The following is a 15559-nucleotide window of genomic DNA, read 5'->3' on the forward strand; positions in this document are numbered from 1 at the left end:
CCCTGTGCGCTAAAATCATGTACGGTACTCTTAGACCGCTTTTACATGTCCCATGGCGTAATACCAACATTGACACGATATAACTTTCGGGAGCACTTAGTCCCATCACAATCTTACAACCGGGTGCAGTTTTCTTACCTTTCAATTTACTAGTTTCTGATGCCACGAAGCCACGAGCACGGTCCTCTACCCCGAGCCTCTCCAAAGACCTAGTTACAACACAAATGAAACATCCTTGTCACTAATCAATCCAAAACTACTTCCCGGAGCCAATCCTACACTCTCGGACCTCCCCAAATCCCTAAAACAATGCACCGAAGACATCCCCTGAACCCCCGGAGCAAAGGCTCAAAATTGCAAAATCCCATGTTCTAAAATTGGCCTAGCGCCGCGGCGCCCAGCAAGTCAGAGAACTTGCTCTGCCCAGAAACAGCCTCGCGCCGCGGCGCACTAGAACAGCGCCGCGGCGCTCCTTCGCGAGCCCAGAAATCTGGGTTTTTCCCCTGCGTTTTTCCCAAACCCAAATCACTCCAAATCATCCCAACCTTATACCTAAGCCCCAAAACCAACTCAAAACCCCAAATAGACCTTACCTCAACCTATAACCATTATAATCTAACTCAATTACACAACTATTCTCAGAATTCACACTTAAGTTTCAGACTCTAACACTTAAGCCAAAACTTGAGAAAAGTACAAACCAGACCTCTAAATCCTTAAACCATAACAGCTACGAGATTGCAAACATATTTAATACCCTTACCTCAATCAGAAATTCGACTTGAGCTTCCTCCAATCCAAGCTTTGAGCTGAATTCCACCCTAACAAACCAGCTGAATTCCATGCAAGACAAGCCATGGCTATCTTTCAATTCTTTCAAAAACCAAATTCAGAACTTAACAAAACATGGACCAAATCCTTACCTCAGTATGAACATTGATATATGCTTGATTCCACACCCTTAAGCCCTTTACTAGCCTCAAAGAACACAGTTCAACTCCTCTTCCACTTTGCTTTCTAGGTTCTTGATTCTCCCTTTTCCTTCTTGATCTTTCTAGCCTTCCAAGTCCTAACTTCAGTTATACTTAGCATAAAAGAACCGTGTATATCCTTTTCCCTCAGCCAAAGACATCTATACCACTGCCAAAAGACCATTTTAGCCCTCCTCAAATATCATTTTCTAACTAAACCTCAAGGGCACACTTGTCTTTTACTTACTTTACAGTTCTACCACTTTTCCAACAAAACATGTTACTCTCTATGGTTACTAACAGTTACACAAGTTACCAAACCACCAGTTACCATTATCTAGCTTTCTAGGACCGTCTCGACACGTGCGTCACATTGATACCACCACACCCACGCGGTACAAATCACATAGCATAATTATCACATAACATAATACACATAGTCATATAACATGCTTTAAATCATAACCATGCATCTAAATCATTAAAATCACACATAATCTCCATTACACCCTCCAGGCACACTAATCAAGGCCCTTAAGCCTTATTAGTGAATTTGGGTCGTTACAATAGGCGGTTGAGTTTTCCTACGACCAGCATGGTCGTGCACTCCGCATATTACAAGATAATTTTGTAAAGATCTCAGTCAATCCCGAGATTGTCTCCCATGATTTCCTGAGTATCCGATTATTTATGAAAGAATATCTGTAACAAATTAATGTAACCCCCCTTGAGCCTATAAATAGAGAAAGATAGCTCAAGGAAGGGACTTTTGGCTTTCTAATTATCTGAGATTAGAGTTTTAGGAGTGTATTAGAGCTATCATATATGATATATTGTTCTATTTCTTCAGAGGTTGGTGAAACTCATTGAACCCTAGTTCTCTGATCACTCCTTTGAATCTTATATCAATAACAGCTCAAGTGGATGTAGGTTATTACCAGATTCTGGGGCCGAACCACTATAAATTCCTGTGTGTTTTATTGTTTTTGTCATCATTCTCATTTCAACATATCTGTCCACATCAAGCAATTTGGACTCCGTATCAGTTGACCAAGGTCAACAATATGGAAATAAAGTAAAACAAAAAAGGATATCAATGGAAATATTTAGAACTAAATTGGTAAGGGTTTATACCTTTTTGGACCCTGTGTTTTTTTCCATTACCTGTTTGGACCCTGTGTTTTGACAAATTACTTTTTAGACCCTATGTTTTGTAAAATGGTTAAAATAGAACCCTAAACCCGATTTTTGTCAATGTTTTCTCAACTAAAATCACAAATAATTTACCAAACTAACAATTCAGAACAAAAATAAAATCATTCTGCTTAAAAACTGTGTTGTTAACAATTCAGAACAAAAATAAAATCATTCTGCTTAAATACTGTGTTGTATAGTTAATTTTTTCTTCATCAAAATTAAGTTTAAGGTTCTATTTTAACCATTTTACAAAACATAGGGTCCAAAAAGTAATTTGTCAAAACACAGAGTCCAAACAAGTAATGAAGAAAAATACATAGTCCAAAAAAGTATAAACTCAATTGGTAATGAGTCCAAATAAAAAAAAAGGACATCAATGGAAATAAGTACATTTGATTAGACCATTTTTTTTTTCAATTTAAAGGGCATATAGGCTCTTAGTATATTAGTATGATATATATTACTATAGGCAAATTCTAACATCCCTCACAGTATTTAGTCCTTCAGAGGTGGGTCCTAGCTTCAGGCCATGTGTCATATTAAGAGAGATGGAGCAATACTTTGGTAACAGGCTCTAATCGGTTATGGAAACCGGTTGACTAAAAGTCTTTGATGTAGCTTTAAAATGTGAGGGCATATGTGTCATTTTATGTCCAAAAATGTGTTTTGTTGAGGGTTGTATGGTAAATCTATTATGAAGTTTGATATATTTACAATAGTAGTTACGTAAACATATGTTTAGGGCTATGTAATTTAAATCTTGTGTTTGCGTAACGCAAAACAAGAATAATGTAATAAAAATTGATATATATTATGATTGTTTTGTGTATGAGTTTTGTATTAATTTTTTTTTGGACAAGTTTTTTTTGTCAGTCTTATTTTTTAATTTTGAGAAGATTGAATTACCATTAATTAGGTTGGAAAATATAATATAGTGTAGAGCCATATAAATTGTGTATTTTAATTATTTTAAGTGTTCTTTTTATAAAATAAAAAAATTGTAGATGGTAGAATGTTTAGTATCAATTATTGTAGATGATAGAATGTTTAACATCAATTATTTTTATTAATGTATTTAACAATAAAATTAATTAGATGTTTTTTTAACATAAAAATTAATAAATGAGAAAATGATTATCATTAATATTTTTTATTTGTAAAATTAAATATTTATAAATTTAAAACCATTTAAACTAGTTTTATTATTTTTAATTATTACCATTATATATGTATATAATTTAATAGATTTTAAAATTAATCAGTAAAGCAAATAAGATTAATAAAAAAACAAATTACTTGCCCTCCACCTAAAGAAAAAAAATGACAACTGAGTTAAACTTGTTTAGGACATGATTGGTTCGCGAGTATAAAATTGTATTTATAAAAGTGTGATTATGAATTAAAAATCTTAATTTAATATGTGAAAGCCTGTTTATTAAAATATGATTGATTGCATTGTGTGTTAATTTTTTTACAAAACATGTGATTCGTTGATCAAAATTTCAAAACGATTTTCATTTATTAGAAATTTTGTTAGTCAATTTTCATTAAGATTAATTTTCTAATTTAACTACAAATTTTAGTTAATTAAATTCTGTAATGATAAATTAAATTAAATTCATATTTTTTAATAATAATCTCATAAATAGTTGTATTAATAATATAAAACTGTATTAAAAAATTTATATGAGTGAAAATATCCAAAATAAAAAAGCTAACAAGTATTAGGTTGCTATGGGTCAGTTGGGTATTTTACCAACTTTTGAACAGTAAATGATCATCCAACCATCCATTATAATTAAAAGAGAATCCAACCGTTGACATCAAATGAGGGATTTGGTCCTTCAATTTGAAGTGAGGGATTTAATAAATGCCCATTACTATATATATATATAAGTTACTATAACTTAGGCTAAGTAGTAATTGTTTTTAATCACTACTTATAGATATTTTTAGTATTTTCGATTCATAATAAGCTGCAACCAAATTTTCAAAAAATTCCAAATAATTTAGGATGTAGAAATTAAAATTCAAATAGTTTGTTGCATGCATGCTTGTTTCAATATTTATATGTGCATGCAACAATAAGATATATGAATCTTAATTTTGACATTCTAAATTATCAAGAATTTTTTGAAAATTTATGAAAGAACTCCTATAATTACATAATATACCATCATGTAAAAAAAATTAGAATTACAACTAATCCATGAACCTAAAATAATATTAGAGAATTGTTAAGTGGCACCACCAACACCATAAAAATGAGATATACTCGTGTTAGTGCAAAATCTCACATATTTTAATTTAATAAGAATTATAAGATATCACAACAAAAATAATGTTTAAAAATAGTCTTCACCCAATAAACTTTTCATAAATAAAAATTTTGTTTTGTAATGGGAGATTTATGGTTGACTCCTTAAATCATTTTTTTTATTGCTCCTGGTCAAATATTTATCAACAGTTTCATATAATTCAGTGGCCACTATTATTAAGGCTCCTTTATATATTATAAAAGAAGAAACACCATTAAACAATTTCTCGTTAAAATCAAACAAAGACCAACGGTTCACTAGCATTGGCTCTTTACAGCATCATGTGATTCAGCATAGAAACTCCAACCCCATTATGTACATAATACTATCATGAATTCATAGTACCGATTACTCAAACTTCTCTTTCTTCTTTTGTTGCTTTCCAGTTCTATTTCAGAGTCACCATTGGTAGCTTCCTTTGATACTCTTATCTTATCTCTAAAGTAAAAAATCATGGCAGCCGAACTGGTAGCTGGTGCTTTGCTTTCTGCTTCACTTCAGATTTTGTTTCAACGTCTAGCCTCTGAGGAGATACCCCGGCTGTTCCAGGGGAAGAAGGTAATTCTAGACAAACTAGATGAGTTGAACACTGTGTTGTTGTCATCTCATGTACTGCTCAACGATGCTGAGGAGAAGCAACTTCGAAACAAGGAGGTCAGGATGTGGCTTGTCAAGCTCCAAGATGTGATTTATCAAGCTGATGACTTGGTGGATAGGATTGACTATGAAGCTCTGCGATCCAAGCTTGAAGATGATCGATCTAGCAGCGGCACAAGCAAGGTATATAACCAACTGAAATCATTCTCACCTTTCATGTCTAAATTTGATAAATCTGTTAAGCTTGATGCAATGGAGATCCTTCGTAAGCTAAAGATTCTTATTGATCAAAAGGAAGCTCTTGGGCTGAGAGAGTGCTCAAAATTATTAGACTATTGTGTCCCACATGGAATAAGTATAAGATTATTGAACCATTAATAAGAACATGTGTAACTCACTAATCACCAATTGATTTTTAGATGGAACCTCATGATTCTTGTCATGGTATCAAGAGTCAATTCCCTAGCGGGCATTCGATCCACACCGATCCAAAAGAGTGAGCTAAGCTGCAAGAGATCCGCATAATGCAAAAAAATATTGTTTTCCTACGATATGTTTCTTGCTGCAGAAAGTTGTTTAAGAGTGCTTTCTTTAAACAACTCTTCTATCAAGGAGCTACCAGATTCGATTAGCAATCTAAAGCACTTAAGGTACTTGGACTTGTCTTACACTGAAATTGATGAGTTATCTGATTCAATTTGTACTTTGTATGATCTACAGACTCTATTATTGTTAGATTGTTATAAACTTTCTCAACTACCAAAGAAAATGGGAAGCCTAATCAATTTGCGATATTTGGAGATTGATGGTGTACCTTTGAAAGAGATACCAGAAGAAATTAGTAATATGAAACACTTACATTTCTTATCTAATGTGGTTTTGAGTGACAGAAATAGTGGAGGATTTAAAATGAAAAGTGCAGCAATGCTTGCAAATTTACGTTGCATTTCAGGGTTGGAAAATATCAAAGATGCAACAGAAGCTTCAGAAGCTAATTTAATAGATAAGAAGGGTGTTTCAAAACTGACTTTGAGCTGGAATGTTAATGGCTATGTGGCTGATAGTTCGCAAAAAGAAAATGATATACTTGATGCACTTCGACCTCATACAAACTTGGAGCATCTTGGTATTGAAAATTACAGAGGTACAAAATTCTCGGATTGGATTGGAAACTCTTCATTTTCAAATTTAGTATCTATCATGTTATTAAATTGTAAAAGTTGTTATATTTTACCACCACTTGGGCAACTGACATTTCTCAAAGATCTCAAAATTATTGGATGTGATAGTGTGGTCTCAATAGGTGATGAGAATCATCACAATGGTCCATTATTCAGCTGTCTAGAATCTTTAGAGATCTACGATATGTTGGAGTGGAAAGATTGGTCATTTAGTAGTGAAGCTATGCAACAAGGTCTGCAAATATTTCCTCTTCTTAAAATACTTCGACTCGAAAATTGTGAAAAGCTTAATTGGCTTACCTGGTTATCTTCCATCCTTGGAATCTCTGTATATCTCTGACTGCCAACAAATGGTGGTTTTACACTCGAGAACTCAACAGCAGACCATCACAGCCCCTCCATCTCTTGCCTCCATATGTATAGAGCATTGTCCAGTGTTGGAATCGCTTCTCGAATGGGGATCACACTCGAAAGTGAAGTGGCTGAATTTATGGTACACTGAAACACTCTTTGAGAACCATAAGCAATGGGATTTGCATAGACTCTCCTGTCTAGAACACTTTGGTATCAGTGGATGGGAGGGTGTTTCCTTTCTTGATGAGGGGCTCCTTCCGACTAATCTGAATCGTCTTCACATTTATGATTGTATCAACCTTGAAACCTTAAATGGCAAGGCCTTTCAATAACTTACCTCCTTTACATCCTTGAGTATTGGTGACTGTGAAAGATTGCAGTGCTTGCCAGAAGAAGGGCTCCCTACTTCTCTTTCTGAATTATATATAGATGGATGTCCTTTGTTAAAGCAAGGCTGTGAGAAAGGAGGAGATGAATGGCCTAAGATTGAGCACATCAATTGTGTGGAATTGGATAATGAACGTATCAATAAAATGCCCCAATGATATCAAGTACAGGTACATTTTCTTCTTTCCCTTCCTTCTTTTATTGTTTATGTTATGTTGGATTATAATAAAATCAAGTTAATCATGATTTTCTTTTTAATGGGGTTTATTGGTCGTTCATTTGTTGAATACCCCTGTTTTTATGTGTTATGTTTTCCCATTTGATGTTTATTGCTTTAACTTGCAATATCGTTAAGTAACATCAAAGCACCAATAAATAATTTTAAGTCAAATTTAACTGATTATTGTATATCAATTGGACAAGTGAACAAATGAATGGAAAATACTTGTCTGAAACTCATTCCCATTACCTTTCACTGGTCAGTAGCTCTGCCAAGTGTCTTGCTTTTATGAGAATTAGTGTTCTTTGTCACAGGTTCTTTATCCTATCTCTCTTCTAACTCTAATAATTTCCATATAAGTGCAAAAACAGCATGAGTTATCACAAATGATGGGTGCAAAATTGTGGTAATATGAACAATATTACAACTCTAAGCTGTGCCATTTTTATCTTTTTAAATTGAGATCAATAGTTGTTTCTTTGTTCAGGGAGTTTTAAAAGGCTTTGACCAGGCTACAAATGTCATTGTTGATGAGTCTCGTGAACACGTTTCCTCCACAAAGGTCAGCATTTTTTCTTTGCTGAGACAGACTATGATATTTTCTACCTCTTTTGCTTGTTTTACAATAATTGTACAAGTTTATGGGACTTTCATTTGCAATACTTCTATTTATAGTGCTCAGCTGCACCTTACTTAGCCACCATTTTTGTAACTTGTCATTGATTATGATCCGCAGCAAAGTGTTCAGCAACTAGTGTCGGGTCAAGTCTCAACTGATGATGTAGAGAAAAGTTCTCTATGTATAGACAATGGTCAACTAATGCATAAAAAGATTGTACAATTAAGGTACTTGGACTTGTCTTGGGGTGAAATCAAAGAATTGCCTAATTCAATTTGTACTTTGTATAATTTACAAACTTTATTGCTGGTGAATTGTAATAATCTTTGTGAATTACCAAAGAAAATGGCAAGTTTAATCAATTTGCGATATCTGGATATTCATGGTGTACCTTTGAAAGAGATGCCACAAGAAATTAGTAATATGAAACAATTACATTTCTTATCCAATGTGGTCTTGAGTGACAGAAATAGTGGAGGATTTAAAATGAAAAGTGTAGCAAAAATCTGCTCATCCAAGGATGTGATGGTATGATCTCAATAGGTGATGTGATGATGAGAATAACCACACGAGTCCTCTATTCAGTTGTCTAGAATCATTAAAGATTTCCAATATGTCTGAGTGGAAAGATTGGTCATTCAGTAGTGAAGCTATGCAACAAGATCAAAGATTCCCTCTTCTTAAATCACTTATTCTGTGTAATTGTCCAAAGCTTAATGATGGTTTCCCTGGCTATCTTCCATCACTGGAAGAACTCAGCATCAGTGACTGTGAACAAATGGTGGATTTTCTCCAGAGAACTCAGCAGACCGTCACAACCCCTCCTTCCTCTCTTGTCTCTCTACATGCATACTCTTGTCCAGAGTTGGAATCACAAATAGACTCGGGATCACACTGGAAAGTAAAGAGGCTTTTCTTACACGAAACCAAAACGCTTTTTGAGAATCATAAGCAATGGGATCTGCATAGACTCTCCTGTTTAGAAGACTTCACAATCGCTAATTGGGAAGATGATTCCTTTCCCGACGAAGGGCTCCTTCCGGCCACTCTGACTAAGCTTGAGATTTGGAATCCTAGTAACCTTGAAACCCTAAACGGCAAGGCCTTTCAACAACTTGCGGTGCTTGCCAGAAGAAGGGTTGCCTAATTCCCTTTCTTATTTAGAAATTTGGGGATGTCCTTTGCTAAAGCAGCGCTGTGAGAAAGGAGGAGAAGATTGGTCTAAGATTCAGCACATCAATTATGTGGAATTGGATTGGGATAGAATTAATCAAATGCCCCAATGATATCTCCAGGTACATATTCTGTTTTTCTAACTTCTTTTATCGTTATACACATTCTGTTTTATTTACAAAATTTATCAATCAATTTGGATTATAATAAAGAAATGGTGCAAGTAAAAAATTTGGATTATAATCAATTCAAGGGTGCTGCTGTTACAAGTTTTTTCCATTTATAAAATTTAGCTGCCACTATCATAACTTGTCATAGATTATGATCTACAGGAAGATGTTCACCAACTAGTGTTGGGTTTGTATATAATCAGAAGCGGCAACATGTAAGGCTTCTACTTTGTATTTCTTAATTGTCATCCCTTTTAGGATAAATTTAAAGTTTCTAAATGCCACTACTTTTTGTTCCAGATTCTGCAGAAGTATTCTTGGAGAATTAGATGAAGAAATGAATTCAACTGTGGACTGGTTGGTGGAAAGAACTTGCTCGCTGAAGCCTGTCATTCATTGTGGGATTATTGGGATGGCCTTATTATGCTTTTGAGGGACATGTAGTTCTCTATTAATCATCAGTTTCGTGAAGAAAATTTCACACCAGATTACCTCTCTAAAAGGGGTGAGGAGGGTAATTATAATGACACTTTTGGTGGTTTTAATTTGTTGCCTAGTAAGTTGAAAGGTATTCTTAGGAAAGCTTGGTTTGCCTCATTTGAGATTGTATTACACCTTTTGATTCCTTTCTTGTTTAGGCTTGGTTGTTATTTATGTTTTTCAGATTTCTGAAGTTGTTTAGTTTTTGGTTTTTGTCTAGTTATCCTTTGTTTTTGTTGGTTGGGTTTTGTTTTTTATTACGTTATTCACAACTATCTTGCTTGTTACCACGGTTTTCTTCCGCCATAAGTGAAGTTTTTCAATAAATATGGGAGAAGGTCACGCATGGACATGTGATCTTCATCTCTTTTTCACAAAAAGGAAAAAAAAGATGTTGTAGATTGTCTGGTCGTTTACCAATTTACTATCCAGCAAAAAGTTTCCTAGGCATTGGATATGTTTTTGTTTATCTTGTTCATTGGTATTCAAATGAACTTTCTCTGAGATTGTTCTGATTGGGATCAGGGCAAAAAAAAAAAAGACTACATCTTCAACCCAAAATTTATCAGATATTTGACTGTTTTGTGCTACTTTTTATTTTCTCAGAATTGTATTTGATAACAAGTGCATTGGTTCTCATGCTTGTATTAATAAGCTGCACTAGTATTGAAAAATTCAAACATTCTAAATATGATAACTTTATTATGATTAAAAAAAAAACCAAGCAACATCAGGCTTCCTTTTACCGAGAAGTGTCGACAGGTGTGTGTGAATGTGCTCCCCCCGTTCTGTTCAGGATCCATCGTACACTGCAGCATCAGGCTTGCCAAGCTGATGAAGACCCTGCAACAGGAAGCAAAATTTTCAAGTCTTGTTTTATGTTCTCTTAATTTTTGTTCAGAGGTTGGCCTACCATGTAAAGCAACTTGGAGGAAATAAATGAAATGAGGAAGTTAGAAGCCAGTTCCATTGTAAAGCAAAGAGGTTCAAGTCTCAACTAATGTAAAGAAAATTTGCATATGTAGACATATATGGTTAACCAAGTTATAAAAAGTTTGAGTATATGTATTAGGGAGACAGATACATGCAGCATGAGGTCAACATCATCAGGCAGCTAAGAGTGAAGTACAAAAAGTTGTTCAGCTCAGATTACAAAATGTCTCCTGTGTAATTTGTATGCTTATTATGTTAATTGATGAAAACAAAATATTACCTTCTTGATCGAGCCGTTTCTTGAGTTCATCTGTCGGTAAGAGTGACTGAGATGCATCCAACACCTGCAGAGAACCACTTAAACTTTGTTCATAAAAAGAAACCTGGCTTTCGATCGAGCAACATCTATAAGTTGGCATGTCCTGTCCTCATATTAATTCTAACCTGAAAAACACTATATAAGAAAGTAAATGTGTGAGAAAGGTAGACATGTATTGAAACAAAGCCTACAATAAGTAGGTACTCTCAAAAGAAAAAGATAACAAAGAAACTGTAGTGGAAACCTCTCCAATTGTTGATTAGCCCCTAAATTACTTCTTGAGGGTTGAGACTTAAATTCAAATGGTATTACTATGCACAGCCCTCAATTTCAGAAACCAAAGCAAAAAGTACTTCTGTTAGGACTGTTCCTAATGAAGACTGTGGGAAAGCAAGCACATGTTAACTATCAGTTATAATTTACTACTTCTGTGCCATATCGGTCGGAGTGTTCCAATATTCAAAGTTTGCATTCATATAAAAAGAAAAAGAGTATGCCAGACAACAAGCACAGGGAAAATCAAACTTCAAGATCTACACAGAAGGATGTCGTAAGTATCCATTTCAAGAATGACCTTTAAATACATACCCATATATCTACACTCTAATTGTCCACACCAGACGCACATGCAACCAGGGAAAGTGATAGATTTTATTATTTATGAAAAGTACACACGATAGAATAGATAGCATAAACTATAAGATAGAAAGTGGTAGATCTTAAGAAGAGTATAAATGCTAAAAAGTAGCCAACCAAAACAAGATATATCATATCAGAGCAGCAATCTTGCCATAGAAGGAGCCAAATGAAGATCTAAAAGAATTTAAATTTTATGAACATACCGCCTGTCCCTGATAAACTTTCTCTATTGCTATGCGCTACACTAGCCTTCAAAATATCATCTCCTGAAGCACTAGATTCAACATCATATCCTGATGCTGATGCTCGCTATCTTGGCAAGCCACCAAATATGAAGCCACTATATCAAGGTTGGTAAATGCTATTGGAACAACTTTTGGAAAGAATGAAGACATCAACATTACTGCTGTAATGCTTAAGTAATTTTTTTTTGGCCTTAAAAACTTGATTACCAATAGTCAGAACAAGAACACTTCCCATCACTAAACTGGTGAAACCGAAAAGGATCTCTCAACACGATTTTCCGGCCAACTATTCCACTCACAAACTTATAGACTGAATGGCAATCACCACAAACCCGAAGATTCTTGAAAACTTTAATGGTTGAACCTTCTGGCGTACTAATCAATGCGAATGCAAGAGCAATTCTCTCACTGTGGTTCCAAAGATTTTGCTCCTTTTGCTCTTCATCAGTATCATGTAGTGCATAGCTTGTATCAGCAACATAACCAGCTTCTCTAATCATTTTCATGAGCTCTCCCAACTTGTTGTAAATCTGCCGTATCTGAGGATGTGACTTCTCTCCCATACCAAATTTACTTACCTGATTTTTCAGCTTAACCCAACTGCAGGCCGGCTGCTTCTTAATGTTGTGTGAACCCATAAGAGTCCTTACACTCTCTACATCCTCCCATCTTCCGGTTGCCGCACAGATATTTGAATAAAGAACATAAGCCGAATCGTCTGATGGGTCTAACTTCAACAAATGTTCTGCAGCTTTCCTCCCTAGCTCCAAATTGCGATGGATCTTACATGACGCTAACAAACTCCGCCAGACAAGATCATTTGGTGGTACCGGCATTCTTTGGATAAAATCTTCAGCTTCAGAGAGCCTTCCTGATCGTCCAAGAAGATCAATAATGCAAACACAATGCTCAATTGCTGGTGGGACACTAAACTTGGTTGTCATTGAAGCAAAGTATTCAAGACCCTCGTCCACCAGACCCCCATGACTACACGCAGATAAAAGTGAGACAAATGTGACATGATCAGGTTTTTCTCCCCATTTCAACATTTCATGGAAAGTCTCCTTAGCCTTCTGGAAATGCCCATGTCTTGCAAATGATGATATCAAAATGTTCCATGACAATCGCCATCTGTTGAGCGGTGAGGGAAGTACACTTAAAACATCATCTAATTCACCACATTTTCCATACATATCCATAGTTGCATTTGTAACATAACGATCTGATTCAAAACCAAGTTTAACTACTAATCCATGAAGCTGCTGGCCTTCCTCCAATATAGCCAAGTCAGCAGTAACAGAAAGTCCCACGGATAAACTGAATTGATCTAAACACAAGTCACTGTTTCTCATCTTCAATATAAGTTTCAAAGCTTCCTCCCCATAGCCATGATGAGCATTAGCAGCAATAATGGCATTCCAAGAAATGGAGTGCTTAGTAGATAATCTATCAAACATGAAGCTACTTGAATTTAAATCGCCACACTTGGCATACATTGTTATAAGTGAATTTTGCACATATACATCTGAATCAAATCCTGACTGAAGAATATGTGCGTGAGTGGAAGTCCCCTGTTTTTGCAAACCATTAGGAGTAGATAAAGAACCGAGAAGATTGACAACTGTTATGTAATTTGCTGGTATATCTTCTTCTTTCATCATCTTGAAAGCCTTTAGTGCTTCATTTGGTTCTTCATTCTCAGCATGACAACCAATGAGGGCATTCCAAGTTACTTTGTCTCGCTTAGGCATTAGTTGCAATACTTTTCTTGCTTCAGCTGTAAAACCAGATTTTCCATACATTGTAACTAATGCATTGCCTATGACTAAATTTATTTGTAAGCCTGCAAGGATTGCAAGAGCATGAATTATCTTTCCCTCAACAATGAATTCTTGGTTCGAACAGGCAGCCAATGCACTTGTTAAAGTCACATAGCTCATTGTTTTTCTCATCTGCCGCATTTTGGCAAAAAGGTTTAATGCTATTTGGCTTTCCTCATTCTGAACATAGCATGCTAACATGGAGTTCCATGAGATTAAATCCTTCTCAGGCATCCTTTGGAAAACCAACTCTGCATCTTCAGATCTCCCAGCCTCAGAATACATACTTATAAGAGTATTTCCAACACAAACATTTGACTCTAATCCCATTTTTGTAACTAGTCCATGAATTCCTCTACCCCACTTTAAGTTATCTACCGTACTACATACTGCTAACAAGATTGAGAGTGTAGTAGAATTCACCTCCTTATGAACATGTCGCATCAAATAGAAACATCTTAACGATTCTTCACAAAGCCCATTATGTGCATTGGCTGAAATAATTGAATTCCATGATATTGTGTCACGGTCATCCATGTGATCAAAGACATGTTTGGCCTCATACACATTATTGCAGCTACCAAACATAGCTACAAGTGAATTTCCCACAGAAACATTGGTCTCTAGCCCAACCTTCATAACATGCCCAAAAACTTGAAGTCCTAAGAACTCATCTCCTAACAGACCGCAAGTTTTCAAAACAACAGCAATTGTGTTCTCATTACAACATGTGTTTTCATGCCCCATACGCCTATACAAGTCAACAACTTTATCTAACTCTCCTTTATCTGAATACCCAACCATTAAAGAAGTCCAGGTAACAACATTTCTTTCAGGCATATCCTCAAAAACCTTCTGGGCATCAAAAACCAGTCCATAAGTTCCATAAAAATGCAACAGACAGGTTCCCACAAAAACATCACCAGATAAACCAACTTTAACAAGAAAGCCATGGACTTGTAATCCTTCAACAAACATGGAAGCCGATTTATCACATGCTGTTACCAAACTAGCAACCAAAAACCCACTTGACTTTACACCACCCTCAAGCATCTCTCTAAAGAATTCAATGGCCTCCGGGTATGCACGGACTCGAACATAACCCGACATCATTGTATTCCAAGAAGCTTCATTTCTGTCAAACATATCATCGAACACGTACCGGGCATATTTTATGCGTCCAAACTTAGAGTACATGTTCACCAATGTATTCGCATAAAACACACCAAATGGCACAAAGCCCTTCAAGCACAACCCATGTAAGGCTCTGCCAGTAATCTCTAATGTTATTTCCGAAAAACCCTTTTGAGTAAAGCTTGAGATTTCGGGATTTGGATGGCAAGAGAGCCATCTGAGACCATAGTCCGGAACCTCTTCTAGGCATGGGAGTGTGATAGGTTGAGCGTTTAAGTGGCTCCGGCGATGAAAAACGTGAAAATGGGAAAAGGCTGAGGCCGGAGGTATTCTGCAGTAGCACCCAAAGATATGAACAGAAAATAGTTTTCTGATATTCATTCCCATTACCTTCCATTGATCAGTAGCTCTGCCAAAGTGCCATGCTTGGGGCTCAACGCAATGAAATGATGTCTTTAAAAAGAGATTTTTTACAATATTGTAAAAAATATTTGTTTCACTATTTTAATTATTATTATTTTTAATATATATAAATTTTAAAATCGTATTTTTCAGAACCCAGCACTGCATTTCCTCAAAAAAAATACTTTTAATAAACCATAAAAAAAAAAAAAATTAAAAACATAAAAATTAATCTTTTTTTTAATTCTTAAAAATAAATACCCTTTAAAATTTGTAATCCAATGGTGAAAACACAAGTGAATCCTCCATTAAAAACACAACTAAATAAACATAATTTTACAAATTATGAGAAAATACATCTCCATTTACTTTCGCCTAAACATATTTATGTTCTTTTATT

The 15559-nt window shown here is 35.2% G+C and overlaps 2 protein-coding genes and 1 long non-coding RNA gene across 4 annotated transcripts; 2 read left to right on the forward strand and 1 right to left on the reverse strand.

Annotated features, from left to right (window-relative positions):
• Nucleotides 1-5161: 5161 nt before the first annotated feature.
• Nucleotides 5162-8206, forward strand: LOC133829915 (putative disease resistance RPP13-like protein 1). Of its 2 annotated transcripts, XM_062259756.1 has the most exons (4): nucleotides 5162-5266; nucleotides 5503-7175; nucleotides 7713-7787; nucleotides 7962-8206. In XM_062259756.1, exon 2 carries the CDS (start codon nucleotides 5636-5638, stop codon nucleotides 6602-6604), a length of 969 nt encoding a protein of 322 aa, XP_062115740.1. In that variant the 5' UTR covers nucleotides 5162-5266; nucleotides 5503-5635; the 3' UTR covers nucleotides 6605-7175; nucleotides 7713-7787; nucleotides 7962-8206. The 2 variants fall into 2 exon arrangements, 1 of the variants encoding a protein (XP_062115740.1); XR_009891901.1 differs by lacking the exons at nucleotides 5162-5266; nucleotides 5503-7175 and adding an exon at nucleotides 7488-7631.
• A 614-nt stretch (nucleotides 8207-8820) lies between these two features.
• On the reverse strand, nucleotides 8821-15328 carry LOC133829911 (putative pentatricopeptide repeat-containing protein At5g52630). The gene is made up of 4 exons (XM_062259750.1): nucleotides 11762-15328; nucleotides 10881-11054; nucleotides 10414-10510; nucleotides 8821-9039 (listed from the first exon to the last, which is right to left on the reverse strand). The coding sequence occupies exon 1, from the start codon at nucleotides 15142-15144 to the stop codon at nucleotides 12007-12009; it is 3138 nt and encodes a 1045-aa protein (XP_062115734.1). The 5' UTR covers nucleotides 15145-15328; the 3' UTR covers nucleotides 8821-9039; nucleotides 10414-10510; nucleotides 10881-11054; nucleotides 11762-12006.
• On the forward strand, nucleotides 9002-9833 carry LOC133829917 (uncharacterized). Its single transcript, XR_009891902.1, has 3 exons — nucleotides 9002-9139; nucleotides 9350-9402; nucleotides 9497-9833. It is a non-coding gene; the product is annotated as an uncharacterized LOC133829917 (long non-coding RNA).
• Nucleotides 15329-15559: the final 231 nt, after the last annotated feature.

This window comes from Humulus lupulus, chromosome 4 (genome assembly GCF_963169125.1).
Source record: "Humulus lupulus chromosome 4, drHumLupu1.1, whole genome shotgun sequence".
Taxonomy (NCBI): Eukaryota; Viridiplantae; Streptophyta; class Magnoliopsida; order Rosales; family Cannabaceae; genus Humulus; species Humulus lupulus.

Bases quoted from the DNA above. Each gene is read 5' to 3' on its own strand.
- LOC133829911 (XM_062259750.1), bottom strand. From the start codon at position 15,144: ATGGGAATGAATATCAGAAAACTATTTTCTGTTCATATCTTTGGGTGC.
- LOC133829915 (XM_062259756.1), top strand. From the start codon at position 5,636: ATGTTTCTTGCTGCAGAAAGTTGTTTAAGAGTGCTTTCTTTAAACAAC.